The sequence below is a fragment of the Talpa europaea genome, assembly GCF_964194135.1.
Source record: "Talpa europaea genome assembly, chromosome: 13".
Taxonomy (NCBI): Eukaryota; Metazoa; Chordata; class Mammalia; order Eulipotyphla; family Talpidae; genus Talpa; species Talpa europaea.
In genome coordinates this window covers 67,444,186-67,458,960 of record NC_140080.1, presented here as the reverse complement: position 1 = coordinate 67,458,960, position 14,775 = coordinate 67,444,186, and the positions used below count along the sequence as shown (strand labels likewise).

The following is a 14,775-nucleotide window of genomic DNA, read 5'->3' as shown; positions in this document are numbered from 1 at the left end:
GTAATTAATTAATTATGGCATGTTCATACAATGAAATCCAATACAACTATTAAAAGAATTATATTTCCTATTATGGAAATATATCTAAAACATAATTAAATGAAATTCCATTACGAGTTACTATGCAAAATATGGTCCCATTTTTTTTCAAAGCCATGTTTATATATCTTACATAATTATAGAACATATTGTATCTAAATAAGAGTGCTTTTCTGGAAGAATGGCACTAGGCAGAGCAAAGAATAGGTTTCTATTCTATTTGTAATTTCCACATTGTGTGAATTTTTACAACAGAATTTTTTATAATAAAATTTTAAAAAATTCAAAGCATAGATATAATATTTTAATGTTTAAGTTAAAATTGAATGATTTTTTAGTTTTTCAATTTATAGGAAACTACACCAGTTAAAGGCTGAACATAACTTTGGTAAGTGGAGGTTTTGAATTCAAATGAGACACCATCTCTGGTATTTTTAACATATTTAGGAAAATTTTCAGTGGTGTGTTCAGCAGCTAAAATACTATCCCTCCCAAGTGGCTATTTGGCTGTTAAAATATTGATATCTATGGTAATTGATAAAGAGGCAAAGATGTTTTTTGATTTTTTAAGCCCTTGCAGTTAAATGCTCTTTCTAGCTTATAGGTTTTCTTGTATGCTTTAACTAGCAGCATTTGCAACAGTAAGTGTTATTTATTTATTTATTTTAAAAATATTTTATTTTATATAATTCTTACATAATTTTTCATTTTTGTACAATGTACGCATTTTCATTTTGGCTATATTCCCCATACAATTGCACCCCCCCTTATTTTGATCCTAGTCTTTCCTCTCCCCGCCTCTCCCCCACTGTAGTGCAACAGTAAGTTTTAAATGTATATGGTGGGCCAAGATAAGGTTTGTAATGCATTCAAATACATGAAATCAATGACCTGAGTAAAAAGCAAACAAAATATGTATTGATTAAGTCATATATAAAAAGGGGGAATAACACTTGTCTTACATTTATTTCTTATCAATCAAAGCCCTTGAAGATATGGTCACAAAATAGATTGCAGAGGTGATTTCTATGAGTGACTTTAAAGTAGTTAAATTAAAAAACAAAAAGATGATATAAACAGAAGTGGATGAGTTTTCCCTTGAAAGTAGTCAGACTGGGAGGTTAAGCTCTCCTAGTGACCCTGCCACCACTGTGGAGTCTCCTTCTGGAATCTACTACAAAGCTGGTGTGCGTAGCATGAGAAAAACTCTCCTGCCTACTTTGAAGGTGGTCCTTGTGTATGATTGATGGGAGCTGCTTCCACAGTTAGAGCCATCACGGAATCTCCTTCATTCCTTTCTCTTCTGCATGTTTTCCTATATGCTCTTAAATTCATAATGTAGGAATGGCATAGTTTAGCCTCTAGTTGCCTGGCTGTTAAGAATGATCTTAAAGTCAATATATAGTATATTCTTATTTACATAACAAAGTGATTACTTACTTGCATTAGAATTTTCTTCTATTTGTCCTATGAAAGTAGACATAGAAAATATTGGAGGGTTGTCATTTATATCCAAAACCCTGACTCTGAGCTCCAGAGGCCTCTCTAAGTCTTGGCCTTGTGAATTTAGAGCCCGGCAATAGATCTAGGAAAGAAAAGAGGAATAATGATATGGTGCAACACATATTTATTATGTTCTAACTTGGGGCATTCATTTAGGCACTGTGGGTAACTAAAAGAAAAGTAGGATATTATTTCCTACTAAAATGTAGGCACAATCAGTAGTTCTAATCAAAAAAGGGAAGCAAACACAAACTCAAAATGCCATCTGAGAAAAGGAAACATGATACATTATGTACAGGAGAACAAAAGCACTATGACTACAGAGGATGCAATAATTGGGATATACCTTGAAAGAGAATTTCAACAGGCAGAGAATTGCCAGGGAATTGTCAGGATAGTCCAAGCAAAGGAATTAATGTGAGGAGAGTGATGAAAACCCATCGTTTTAAATTAGGAATAAGAATTATTGGGGCAGGGAGCAGTTGAGGATGTGGTAAAGGAGAATAACATAGAGCTTCGAAAAATGTACCATTTGTAAGCTACATCGTGCTTATGTGGCATTTGTATATTTTTATTAATTACACTTGAAGTGTTTGTAAGTGTAGCATATACTCTTATCTATTAGGTAGATTTCATATAAAAATCATTGTTCTCAAGGAAAGTTAATAGGCTGTGATGCGGATTTAGAATTTGTGAGTGATAAAGCAGGAATATATATTTGGAATATAAGGCTAGGGAATTAAGCCAGTCTTAGGAATATAAACTAGTAGTATGAGTGAAACTAGCAAGGACAGATTACTATTTCAAGGCATTTTGGAAACTTGATCAGGTTTTGACAGAAGAAGACGCAAAATCAAGGAAACTTTTCCTTTATAGTCTTTTGTTATTACGGTAACATTGTTTTACAACTCTATATATGATTCAGAAATATAGGATCCCACCTCTTCAGATGTATGTGTAGGGTAAGGTAAAAGGTATCAGGCTTTTCTGCCCTACCGCCATGAGGATAGATGAGGGAACCCTGTGGTCCTGAATGCGTGCCTGATGGCGGGCACCTGAAGTGGGTCCACCTGGGCTGAGAGATTGGACTTTTAAGGGCGGCATCACGGGGACGCCAGCAGCAGCAGAAGCCGAGAATGAACAGAAGCCAAGAGAGAAGCAGAGAACGCTGGAGAGCCCAGACAGAGTGAAGACTTGCTGGGGGCTGGGAGGACTGCCAGCCTCCCGGCCCCCCAGCACCCCTGCCTGCTGTGTACCGGGCAAATCCCAATAAAAGACCTGCAAAAAACCACTGAGGAATCTGACTCCTCCTTTACCCGGTCTGCTGGATCAGAAAACCTGCTCAGTGCTCATTCCTGCCCTTACAGTATGTTACCCACTTTTACTTATTTATGGTTTATATTTTTTGCTTGAATAGTAATAAATGTTGACTATGATGAGAGATGGAAATGGAAACAACCAATGGAGCAGGCAGAAGAATGATGAAAAATAAAGTTGATGGAATAAGGTTCTTGAAAAAATACGTAATTACGTGACAATAGATATATTTTGGGACAGGCTTTGGAAAAAATGCAGAAAATTAGTTGTGCTTATTATGGATGTAGGGTAAGGTAAAAAGTATCAGGCTATTCTGCCCTCTTGCCATCAGGATAGATGATGGAACCCTGTGGTCCTGAATGCATGCCTGATGGCGGGCACCTGGAGTAGGGTGTGGGCATGTGTAGATGCGATTCACCTGGGCTAAGACTGGGCTTTTAAGGGCAGCTTCATGGGGACGCCAGGAGAAGACGAGAGAAGAAGCAGAGAAGCAGGAGAGCAGAAAAGCAGAGAAGCAGAGAAGCAGAGAGAACATGAGAGAAGGCTGCAGAGCTCAGAAAGAGTGAAGACTTGCTGGGGGCTTGCTGTGTGCCTGGTAAATCCCAATAAAGGCCTGCAAAAGCCACTGAGGACTCCAGGACTCTCTCTTCCTTTACCTCTTCTGCTGGATCAGAAAACCTGCCCTGTGACCTTCCTGTCCTGCCCCTACAATGGATTTAATGAAGAACATTTCTGAGCATGTGGAGAGAGAATTAATTGAGTTTGTGATGGAGGGACTAAAACTTAATGAAATTGGCCATAAGACCAGCTGCTTAAAGTGGAAGTAAGATTGCAGGTTTAAAGAAAGAACATACTTAAGCTTTGTCACGGCTCCTGTAAAGAATGGAGTGAGTTTCAGTTAAGGTTAAATTAAAGTATTTCCAAGGCTCATTCTGCACTCACATAAGTTTGGGAAATGTGAATTTATAATAAAGTATATTCACTCAAAAAAGGCTCTCTTAGTAGATCTAGAAACAACTCCTGGCATCTGACGGATTCAATTGAAGGTTAGGTATTTGCCCTTCCAAATACTCTAGCTCCTCAGTGGGGACAGACCAGAGGTAGCAAATTTGCAAAGTAACTTAAGTGAAGCACTCCTTTCTTAATCTTTTCTTTGTGCTGCTCATGAAGTAAGAGACGATGAAAAATAGCTAATATTGAGACTCTTGAATCTGTAAGCCAATGTTATTTCAATTGAAAAATAATTAATTTAAAAACTCAAATGTGATCTGAGTTTAAGATAATCCAAATATAATTTGACAGAGCATAGAGAATTTTACATGGAGCCCACTTACAATGAAATAAGGGGTGACCTCTCGATCAACTATGGATGTGATATTAATTTCACCAGTTTTTTGGTTAACGATGAAGATTCCATAAGGTGGCTGATCAATTCCTACTCCAGAGATCCGGTATGTAACTTGCTGATTTGCAGCACAGTCTGAATGAATCTGCAGAAAAAGCACAAGTGAAATTGTTACAGGGGAAAGTAAAGAGTGTTGGGTTTATTATGCTACAGTTTTCTTTCTTGAAAATTTCTTTCTTTCTTGAATGGATTCCTCACTGTTATCTTTTGGAAAATGCTGGAAGTAGAGAATTAGTTTCTTAGATAAATGGAATAATTATAGCTTTAGTATTTTCAATGGTAAATGACAATATAATTAAAGAAATTCAATTTCTATTTCTACCACATCATAAAAAAAGGTAATTACCCTAGAAAGTTGGTAATCACCTCAGTTGAAGTCTATGCTGTCACCATTCATGCATTCATTCATTCAACATGTACAATTGATCATATTCTTTTTTAGCCTCTGTGTTAGCACTGGGGCTAAAGTAGGGAACATCTTACCTTCTTAGGGGTTTACCAATGTTGTCATTACATAATTTTGAGCTCTCAGTTAAAATTTTTTTCAAAATGAAAAGTTTTAGAAGAAATTTTTAAAAGTGAATTTATGCAGGTAACAAGAGTTATCTAACTCTCTAGTCGTTCTTTTTTTTTTAAAGATTTTTTTTTAATTTATGCATACAAAAACTGGGGTGTAGGCTAGGGGTGTGGGGGGTGAGAGGATTCACCAGAGACAGAGTAGGGAACAGAACAGGCAGATCTACTGAAATACACTGCTAAGGGGAGAAGCGGGAGAGAAAGGAGAGGTCTGTTGTGCCATGTGGGTATCTCCCTGTCTGGGGATTAAAAGCATGCTGCAGTGGCTATAGATAGCTTCATAGTGTTGAGACTTAACCCCTTGCACCACCAGAGAGGCCCTATAGAAGTTCTTAATAATGAAAATGGGAAGCACATATTAGCAGAAAAGTGAGGAAACCACTCCAAATAAATGATTATAGAAACCAGGACACTTTCTTTGCAATAAAATGTTATATGGCTATAAGCAAATCGTGTGAATTTGTGTATATTTGAATGTTTGCCTGTATATATATATTAATATATAGTTGTGTATATTTACATTTGTATATGTGTGAACCGCTGACTATGTGGATATGTTTTTTGAGGGGGTATGTGTTTTGAATGATTGAATTTTGAATTCAATTTTGAATGATTTTGAATTTTGAATGATTATAAAAGAGCCAAAAGTAGGAATTCAATTTGAAAAATGAGGTAGCCAGAATTAACACTGTCCTTTGAATGACCTGAATATTAAATTCATTATTTTATGTTTTCTTCATCTGCAGTTTGGGATAACACCTGGTCTGATGCATTGCTTTCTCCGGTGAGGGTGAGGTAAGGCAATGTTTAACTCTTTACCTGAACACTTCATTTGTCCTGTGAATGCCTTCAATTTTCATAATCTGAATCATAACTTCTCAGTGAGATATGCTAATAAAATACATCTATTCTGATTTTTTATTTTATGCTCGGGGGTTGCTACTTACTTTGGCAATTGGGTTCCTTTTCGAGTTGTCTTCACCTTCACGACAAGCTGCAGCAAACTTGATCCATTCCCGTTTTTGCCTTCTGATTGTATGCCACTTGATGGTGCCATTTTTAGCATTGTAATCTCTTACCTTGAGTGGGCAGGATAAAGTAATAATATCTATTACTTTCATTCATAGTTCACATTCCACTAAAGATTTTGGAAAAGGGGATAATTGTAATGTCAGAGAGGATGTTTAATTGGAAAAATTGGTAATTTTGATAATCTATAGCATCAACTTATAAAAATGAGTTTTCTTTGGAAAATATGTTTTTAAACCCAAATTATTATTTTTTAGATTTATTCATTCATACAAGAATCGGGGTACAGACCAGATGTGTGGCAGGGTGAGAAGATTCACCAGTGACAGAGCAGGGAACAGGACAGGCAGACTGACTGAAATACACTGCTAACGGGAGCAGCGGTGAAACAGGAGAGGTCCACCGCACCATGGGTATCTCCTGGGCCGGCTGGGATCGAATCCACACTGCAGAAGCTGCAGACAGCTTCACAGCACTGTGCTCAACCACCTGCGCCACCAGGGAGGATCTTTTTTTTTATTTTTAATTTGAAAAAAAAATATTTGCTATATATTACCTGGACTCGAAATTCACTGTTAACTTCCATCACCACCTATAAAACCAAAGACAATCATAATGGTTAATTTTTAATTGAATGCTTTATAATTCATATTATCCAGTTGCTTAAAAAAATCAAACAATAATCTTATGAGTCATTGGAATTATTTTAAAAGATCATCAGCAGGTGGTTCTGTTTATTTTTCAGGTTTAATATGATACTAAGGATACCTTCACTTTAGGGTTTTACTTTTAATTTTTTTCTTTATTACTTTTATTTGTTTTTTCATTGTTTGCCTATGTAGATACTTATAATCTTATGAACTAGGATTTTGGTACTAGAACCGGGAGAAAATAAGTGTTGTGAGCTCAGGTCCTCTTAGTAAAGTGTGTACCTGATGCTAGTCAGTGATATTCAACTATTAAGTTATGATTCCAAAGTACCTAACTGTGGTTTTCATACCTGACAAGCCACAGAAATAGAAAAAAAAAATGTTTTGGCATGAAGAAAGGAAATAAAGCAGAAAATATCTGAAAGCTTCAGAAAATTTGCTCCTCACATTTCTACATGGAAAATTTTCTAAATTTCTTAAATCTCTTAAGATGATTTTTTAATTCCCTTTGAAATATGAGAATCAAAAGTCCTAAAATAAAGAAAATCATCTCCTTTATGTGAGCATTGGTTTATATTTGATGATTTATTGTTGTACTAAACAAAACAGCTGATGTAAATGTTTTTATTTCTTCCTAAATAAGAAACTTTCAACTTCTAGTTGAGTTTCTTCAGAACTGCAAACTATGAAAACTGTTATCACAATTAGAGTTCATCTGTGTTACTGATAAAACAGAAAATAATCCTTCATATTAAAATAATCTCAAGAGTAATTTCAAAATACTTTTTGTAGTTATTTTCAAACTTACCATTGAATAAAATAACATTTTCATCTACAAGTACATATATTTAATAAAATTGCCATAATTGATAATTCATGAAAATATGTGTATAGTTAATATGAATAGTGTAAATAGATAATGTTTGCATCATAGGAATTATATACCCCTGCCATATATTTAATGTTAATCCTTATAATTGTAACTGTTACAATTCACTCAATGATAACAAGGATAACCAGGTGCTAGGCAATGTGTTTTGAGGAATCTATGTATTCATACTTCACAAGTATATGTGATCAATACGTTAATTATCTCCATTTTACAAATGAAGAAATTGAGGTTTGGATACTAATTTATGACTAATACAGTACAACACAACTGAAACTAAATTTGCTCTTGAGGTGTGGGTTTTACAATAAAGTATGAGATAGTCTATTCCAAGAAAACTACTAGTAAAATATACTACAAAGAATTGACATTATAAGTGTGAAGATTCAGAAAAATTTTGATTTTAACCTAATCACATATCATCCTTATGATCAGGAATGCTTCTACATAAGAATAAGAACAACAATTATAGTAATACTAGGAGACAAAAAAGAAAAGTAATGCCTCAAACGATTGGACAAGTAAATGAAATGTTATTGTGGAGTCCCTCTTGGGCACAGAGGTGAAACACTGTTAATGAAAATGTACACTTCTTGCCACCTGTGAACTCATGAACAATTTTTCTCCCTCGTCTGTGGGTGTGGGACAGTTGTGGGATTACCTTGTTGTCTGTTTGGAAGCTACAGAACCATGTACACACCTGTTAACGACTTCTAACTTCCCTCACCACACTAAAGTGTCAGGGCCTGCTGTTTGTTTTGGAAAAGGAATTCAGGTGACTAAGAAACCTCCCAACTTTATGAAGCTCCGTCATTCTTTTTCCCATGAGAGGTAACTTAGGCAGAAGACCAAGAAGGTTTCACCATAGTGTCAGACTCTCAGTTGAATCAGTAATTAAAAAAAAGTGCCAAGTCTGCTTAAGAATATGTTGTGTTGATATAACCTTATTATCTTTTGTTCAGAGTCTAAAATAAGCTTTGACACAAAGCCTTGGACTTCCAAAGGTAAAATAATGAGATCAAAAGGGCACTTGTTAGAGTCAGAAAACTTTAAATATACTTCCTACATTCTCTGAACTTTTGTTTTCTCTTTGGGAAAATGACAGCTGTAGACTAAATTATATAGTTACCCTTCCAGTGCTAATACCACATTCCTGTGTGCATGGGAAAGGCATGATGAAATTGTGGGCTTAAAAAATTACTCTGACAACAACTGGTGGAAATGGGGAAAAGGCAGCAATTACAGGCCATGAAGAGTTGGGTCTTGGGCATTAAATCAGGACAGAGCTGAGGAGGAGCTGAACTGGAGCAGTAGTACTGGAAAAGGAGTGGGGAGCTAAAGGGCAAGATCCTGTGTTGTTAACATTGACAGGGCTTAAGAAGAAATGAGATGCGGGAATCAAGGGAGGGAAGAATCTTACATGCATTATTTTTAAATTATGAGATTGGGAGCTAACAGTAACAGAATTTAGCAGGTTTGAACACATTTAATTTGAGATGCCAGAGGAATGTCCTGGTGAAGATGCTCAGCAATTTGAAACATGTGTCAGCACCATGAGCAGTAGTTTGGGCCTGATACATAGATCTAAGGGATGTCTGCTCAAGTAGGATGGTTGAAATCATAGCAGAACTTGAAACCTCTGAAATATAGACTATGGCAAAGAAACAACCTGTGGCTGAGAGTGAAACTAGGGGAATTCCTACATTTATAATACTGGGAATAATGACAAAAAACAAGAAACCAAGAAAGAGATAGCCAGAATGACTAAAGAAATAGGAAGAAAATTTAATGCAATGTTACGATGTTAAAAAAGGGAGAATTAGAAGACAGGTGGGATGTGACCAAGTATCAGATGACATTAAAAAAAAAATTTGGTCAGAGCGAATCATGAGGAAATCCTAAGGCATTTCAGGATTCTCCTCAGGAGAATGCTTTCAGTTGACTAGAACACTTTCTTTCTAACTGAAAATTAGGGGAATAAGATTAGGGATTAAGGGATTGAGGATTGGATAGAGGGGAATGAGAATGTGCCTTTTCCAAGAAATTTGGTTATGAAATAGAAAGTTTTGATAATAGAATTAGATGTGGTATCCAAGGAGGTATTCTAGAAGAAGATGTGGATTTTTGAAGGTGGAGAAAGAAGGAAGTAGGAGATTTTGATTTGAAAGAGGAGAGGTCCAAAAGACAAGTACTTGATGGAGGTGTTCTGATATAGACAACAGGAGGCAATGGGTGGAAAGAAAGGACTTTGAAGTCAGAGGGTAAGGAAGGGAGGAAAAGTGGAGGTTAAATCAATGGATTATGAGAAGGAAGTTGAAGAGAATAAGTTGGGAATACATATTCTCTGTGATGGAAAGTCATGTAGAAATGAATGTAGGGATGTCACACAGAATACATCTCAGCCCTCTGGCCCACTGACTGTTGGCAGTAGGGTAAACTACTTAGTCATTCTGTGCTTCAGTTTTCTCATCTGTATGTGAGACTATAGCTTTTTCTAATTGAAAATTTCTAAGCAAGCAGTGAAAAATTCACTCGAAGTACAAACTCAACAAATCCTCTCTTTATTCTAAGAGCCAATCTACATATTTAAAAAGTCATGAGACATAAATTGCAAGCTAATTTCAATTATTAGCTATTTATACTCATTTTTAAGTTTTTTCTTTGATTTTGAGGTTTATATTTCTTTGCATTTACTAAAAATGTAGTAATTTTTATAAGAAAAAATGATTGATTAAATAATTGGGAGGTGGATTCTGCAATCACTTGATAGTTTTTATTAAGCATCAAGTTCTAATGTATTTGTTACATATATCACAAAGATCATCTGGAGACAAAGTTCAAATATAACAATTTGCATCTTTCTTTTAAAACCCCTTCTTTTGTCTTTCCTTTGTATTACTTGGGGGAAAGCTATCAATCTGGAATTGACAACACTTTGAGAGGTTATTTTCTCTGATTTGTTCATTGGCTTATTTGTTTATTTGACAAATACATGTCAAATGTATGCTATATGGATCCTAGGCTGAATTAAGAATTTTGGGCTTAATCTTAAAGACATTAAGTTTAGCCTTATTGTGAAATAAAAAAATAAATGTGATACTATACCATAAACACAAGTGTAGGGAAATTCAAGGTGATTATTTCCATCTTTAATATACAGATGATCTTTTTGGGAGTGTGGGAAAAGAAATATAAACTCTTCAAAAATTCCCTTCTGATGCCTCTGCTTTGTGTGATAAGCCATCTATTGGGCAATCTTGCACTGGTGCAAGGCATTGTGAAAGATACAAAAGTGAATCAGACATAGAACCTGCCCTCAAATAACTTACAGTCAAGTGGTTTTATGAGCAATAGACAGTTACTAATTTGTGGGGATGTGGTTTTCCATTAGACAAGTGTTAAATGCTATGCACTATCCTCATAGACCAATTGAGAGCCTGGATCAACAGTGGATGGCATTTAACTGCTTTGAGCTGCCTAAGACCAATAAAAGAATTTGCATGTCAGGCATAACTAGTAGGGGTGGCATGACCCAGCATTTTGTAAGGGTGTTCCCTCACCAATGAGAATATAGAACTGCAAGGCTGAGCATGCTTTCTGCTTACATGTTAGGCAATGCTTGTTAGGACATGGGGATACTCAGGAACAACGTCCTTAAAGAATGTGTAATAGAGAAAGAGTTATCAAAAATTAAGCACTCTGGGTATAGTCAAAATTGTTCTCTTTCTTGATTTGTGTTCAAATAGGTAAATGTTGTCCATAAGTAGCCTGCTGGGGGTCAAGTCTTCAGCTTTAGTCAAGACAGGATTTCCCAGTGCTTTAGTTTTCTCTATTACTTAACTCAGGCATGGCAAAATGTTTTTACTCTGTGGCAACTTAAACCAGTTAAATGATGATAAATTTGTGTTTTTGATTTTTAGTAAGGTGAAAGAAGATACTTATCCTAAATCTGCAGCAAAATAATAAAACTTTTAAGAACACCACAAAAATGGAAATGATTTTGCTTAAGTACAATTTATAAATTTTACTGTTTATTATACTGAACAACTAAGGTCTATTATACATCTCACTATAATATGTATATAACAAAAGAAATTCTCTCTTTTTTTTTTCTGTTTGGTCTGTATTAGTTTGTTAGGTTTTCTCTTATTTTAGCCATCAGTGAACACAATAAGATATCTGTTTCAAATAAATTGATGGTCTATATAATGAAGTATATGTTATTTCCATGTATTTTAGCCTTAGGGCTGAGGAATGCTCTGTGAAATATGGCTTATGTCCTAACTAATTTCAGTGAAGTTAAAATTGTACAGCTAGTTTATTAGGTGGTTAGAGGGGTTTTTATGTTTTTTTGGGGGGGATCAGGTGGGGGATGGATATATTAACCATGGATAGGGGAGAAATTTTGACTGATATGATAAACTGAAGAAATCACATCATTCTTGGTAATAAAGATAGATTTATTTATCTTTATGCATAAGTTGCAAAAGTAGCCCTTCCTAGGAAAAGAAACCTTAAGCTAGATAATGATTTGAGTTGACTCATTCGACATTGCAAAGTTGTAAGTAAATTTTAGACTTTCTATTGGTTCCATTTTACTTTTCCACTCCCTGATGCAAACTATCTTCATGGAATCAAAAAAAAAAAAAAGAGAGAAAAAATAAATGCAGAATCGATAACATCTATTTGACTTGCAATATTATAACAGGTGTAAGCTACTGTCTGTTCAGGAGACTGGTCTAAATAATTGGATGGTCATGTGGCAATCTTGGTTGCTGTAAGAACAGGTTCTTCAGCTTGATTCTCCCGGGTCTAACCCACTAATTTGAACAAGGTCTAAAACCTTCAGGTATAGTGAGCAGACTACATGACATGATTGTAAATAGATGGATACCCAGTTCTCAAGCAGATTTGCATCAAAGATTCTACCAGTTCAAATGTCTTAAAGGTCTTCAAATTGTCAAATATGCTCTCTATATAAATTGACATGTTGATTTTATGCAAGAAGAATATAAAGGCTCTACTTAGCCTTTTTTGGTAAAAGTAAACATTCCAAAGGATATTTATCCATCCATTTGATAAAATGAGTAGTAAAAATAATGATTTTCCAAACCTTAGAAAGTGAAATGTTTCACAAAAAAAGTCACGTTAAGATGAAAATGAAACATTTTAATTCACTATTCAATAAGTTCTTTGAGAAATAATTTTTAGAACTTTGTAAGAAAATTTGTGGTTGATTCTGAAATAAAATATAGCAATAAACAAAGAATCTGCAAATAAACAAAAATTTATCCAGTATCTGGAAATAAAATACAAAGGACCATTTATCTCTCCACAAAGAGAAAATTCAATGAGGTCACATATGTAGATAAAATGATACATTTTACTGAAGAATGACTAATTCGAAAGTGATTCCTTAAGGGGATTTTTATAGAATGTAATTAATTAGAAGTAATCATAATAATAAAGAAATAAGGTGTCTTAGAAGTTCAATCAATGCACATAAGCATCTGAACAAATTTAAATGAACTGACACTATAATACGTCTTAATGAATCCAATTTATATGAAATTAAAAAAATAAAGTATTTCATAATACACAAGTGTTCCTATGTTCAAATGACACCTTACTCATTAATTCCTGCCACAGTCCAAGTTATAATATCAACTTATCCTAAAGATCCATTAAAAAGTCCTTGGAACAGGGCTAGTGTTTGAAAGGCAAACATGGGAGTAAAGCTGACAGTTTATTTATTTATTTATTACTAAATTCACTGATTATGACCTCTTCATTAATAAACTGAATTCAAACTAATCAGGCCACCTTAAATCAAAGATCTAACTTGTTATTATAGAAACTCAACAATCCAGTTCAAAAATTAAGCAAGTAGAAACAAATATAAACCACAACACTACATCCTGCCAACTTGAAGGGTGATTTACCTGGCACTTGCCCCTTTAGAGTATATTAACCTTACAGTGAAAGAGACTAAGATTTAAACATTGATTTAACACAATTGTGTTACACTTAGTATTTGCCTTAAAAAGAGAAAACTGATAACTTCAATGGGGGGCAACCATAAAATATTTTCTCATGTGTGTCTGTGTCAAATGTACAACTTTACATCAGTCATTACTGACTTTCCAGTAGTAAGAACAGTATCATAATAATTATACTTACTCTTTAATTACAGCCACTCCTTCACCTACTATGTCATTTATAAATCTTCCATATCACCATTTTTTAAAAATAAAAAATGTTTTCAGCAAAACATAGTTTAGCAGAGTGGGATTTCAATATTAGTAAGAGACCCCAACCACACATTGGAACCAATGAAATTGTTTGAGTAGGCAGGCTAGTGACAAATGGCTAATTTTTAATTTATATGGATTTTATTTTTATGAATCCAAGAGATTATAGTGCAAAGATAACCAAAAGATGGAAAAACATATAGGTTAAAAATCAGGCCACACCTGTGATACTCATTTAAAAGCCCACTTACGAAAGATTTTTGAACAACAAAATGCTATACGTTGTGATATTAGTTTCCTGAATTTATTATTTTCCCAGCATGACTTAGCAATGACTTGGCTGTCAGAGATGTGATATGATGAGTTAACACTGATGCATTAATATGAGCTTGAGTCTTCAATTAAAGAGAGAAACACTATTTAAAAATCTAGTACATAAAATCACCTTGTTATTAACATAAACTTTTAATGGCTTTAAGTTAGAAATAACAGTAACTAACAGCTTCTAAAAGGTTTTCACATGTTTACAATGAGAGTGATTATGAAGAGTTTTGAACAGAATCTACCTACCAGAAAAATGAACAGCACTGCAGCTGTTCTGAAGACGGTCCAGTCCATCGCTGCTGGGCTCTCTTACATCCAAGACCAAGGGAATTTTGCTTGTTCTTCTCTGTTCTTTTTCTTTGCCCCACTCAGCAGGTGTCTGATTAAAATAATTTCTCAGTAGATGTTCTTACATGCAGGCTTTAAGGTGTTTCTGCCTTCTCTGGGAGAAGAACTGAAGGTAGGTATAACCAGTCTAGATCCCCACCCTAAAAACTTGGGCTGGTCTCACTGAAATGCTTGACAAGATCATCATTGCTCCAGGTAAAATCTTCAGGACACACCCTTCTTCCAGCTGAAAGGCAGCTTTCTGTTGGGCATGGAAGATTCACTCTTTCACTAAAGGTTTTCAGTGGCAGGCATTTAAAATGGAGAGTTATACATTCGATTGGGATTTTTCACCTACACTTATTATCCAGTGTATTCTGAATGCTTATATTATTTAAAGAGAATTGTCTGGCCCATACTTATAGCCAGGCAGACCCTCAGGCACAGCTGAAAATTATAAACTTT

At 34.9% G+C, this 14,775-nt stretch overlaps 1 protein-coding gene across 1 annotated transcript in view; it reads right to left on the bottom strand.

Moving 5' to 3' along the window:
- The window catches only part of DSG1 (desmoglein 1), a gene marked incomplete at both ends in the record, with an annotated part of 31,602 nt that extends 17,325 nt beyond the window's left edge, over window positions 1–14,277 (bottom strand). The window contains 5 exons of the mRNA XM_084252690.1: window positions 1,480–1,624; window positions 4,194–4,349; window positions 5,788–5,919; window positions 6,426–6,461; window positions 14,230–14,277. Of these exons, the coding sequence (XP_084108816.1) occupies window positions 1,480–1,624; window positions 4,194–4,349; window positions 5,788–5,919; window positions 6,426–6,461; window positions 14,230–14,277 (517 nt within the window). The remainder of the gene's footprint in view (window positions 1–1,479; window positions 1,625–4,193; window positions 4,350–5,787; window positions 5,920–6,425; window positions 6,462–14,229) is intronic.
- Between the last annotated feature and the right edge of the window lie 498 nt (window positions 14,278–14,775).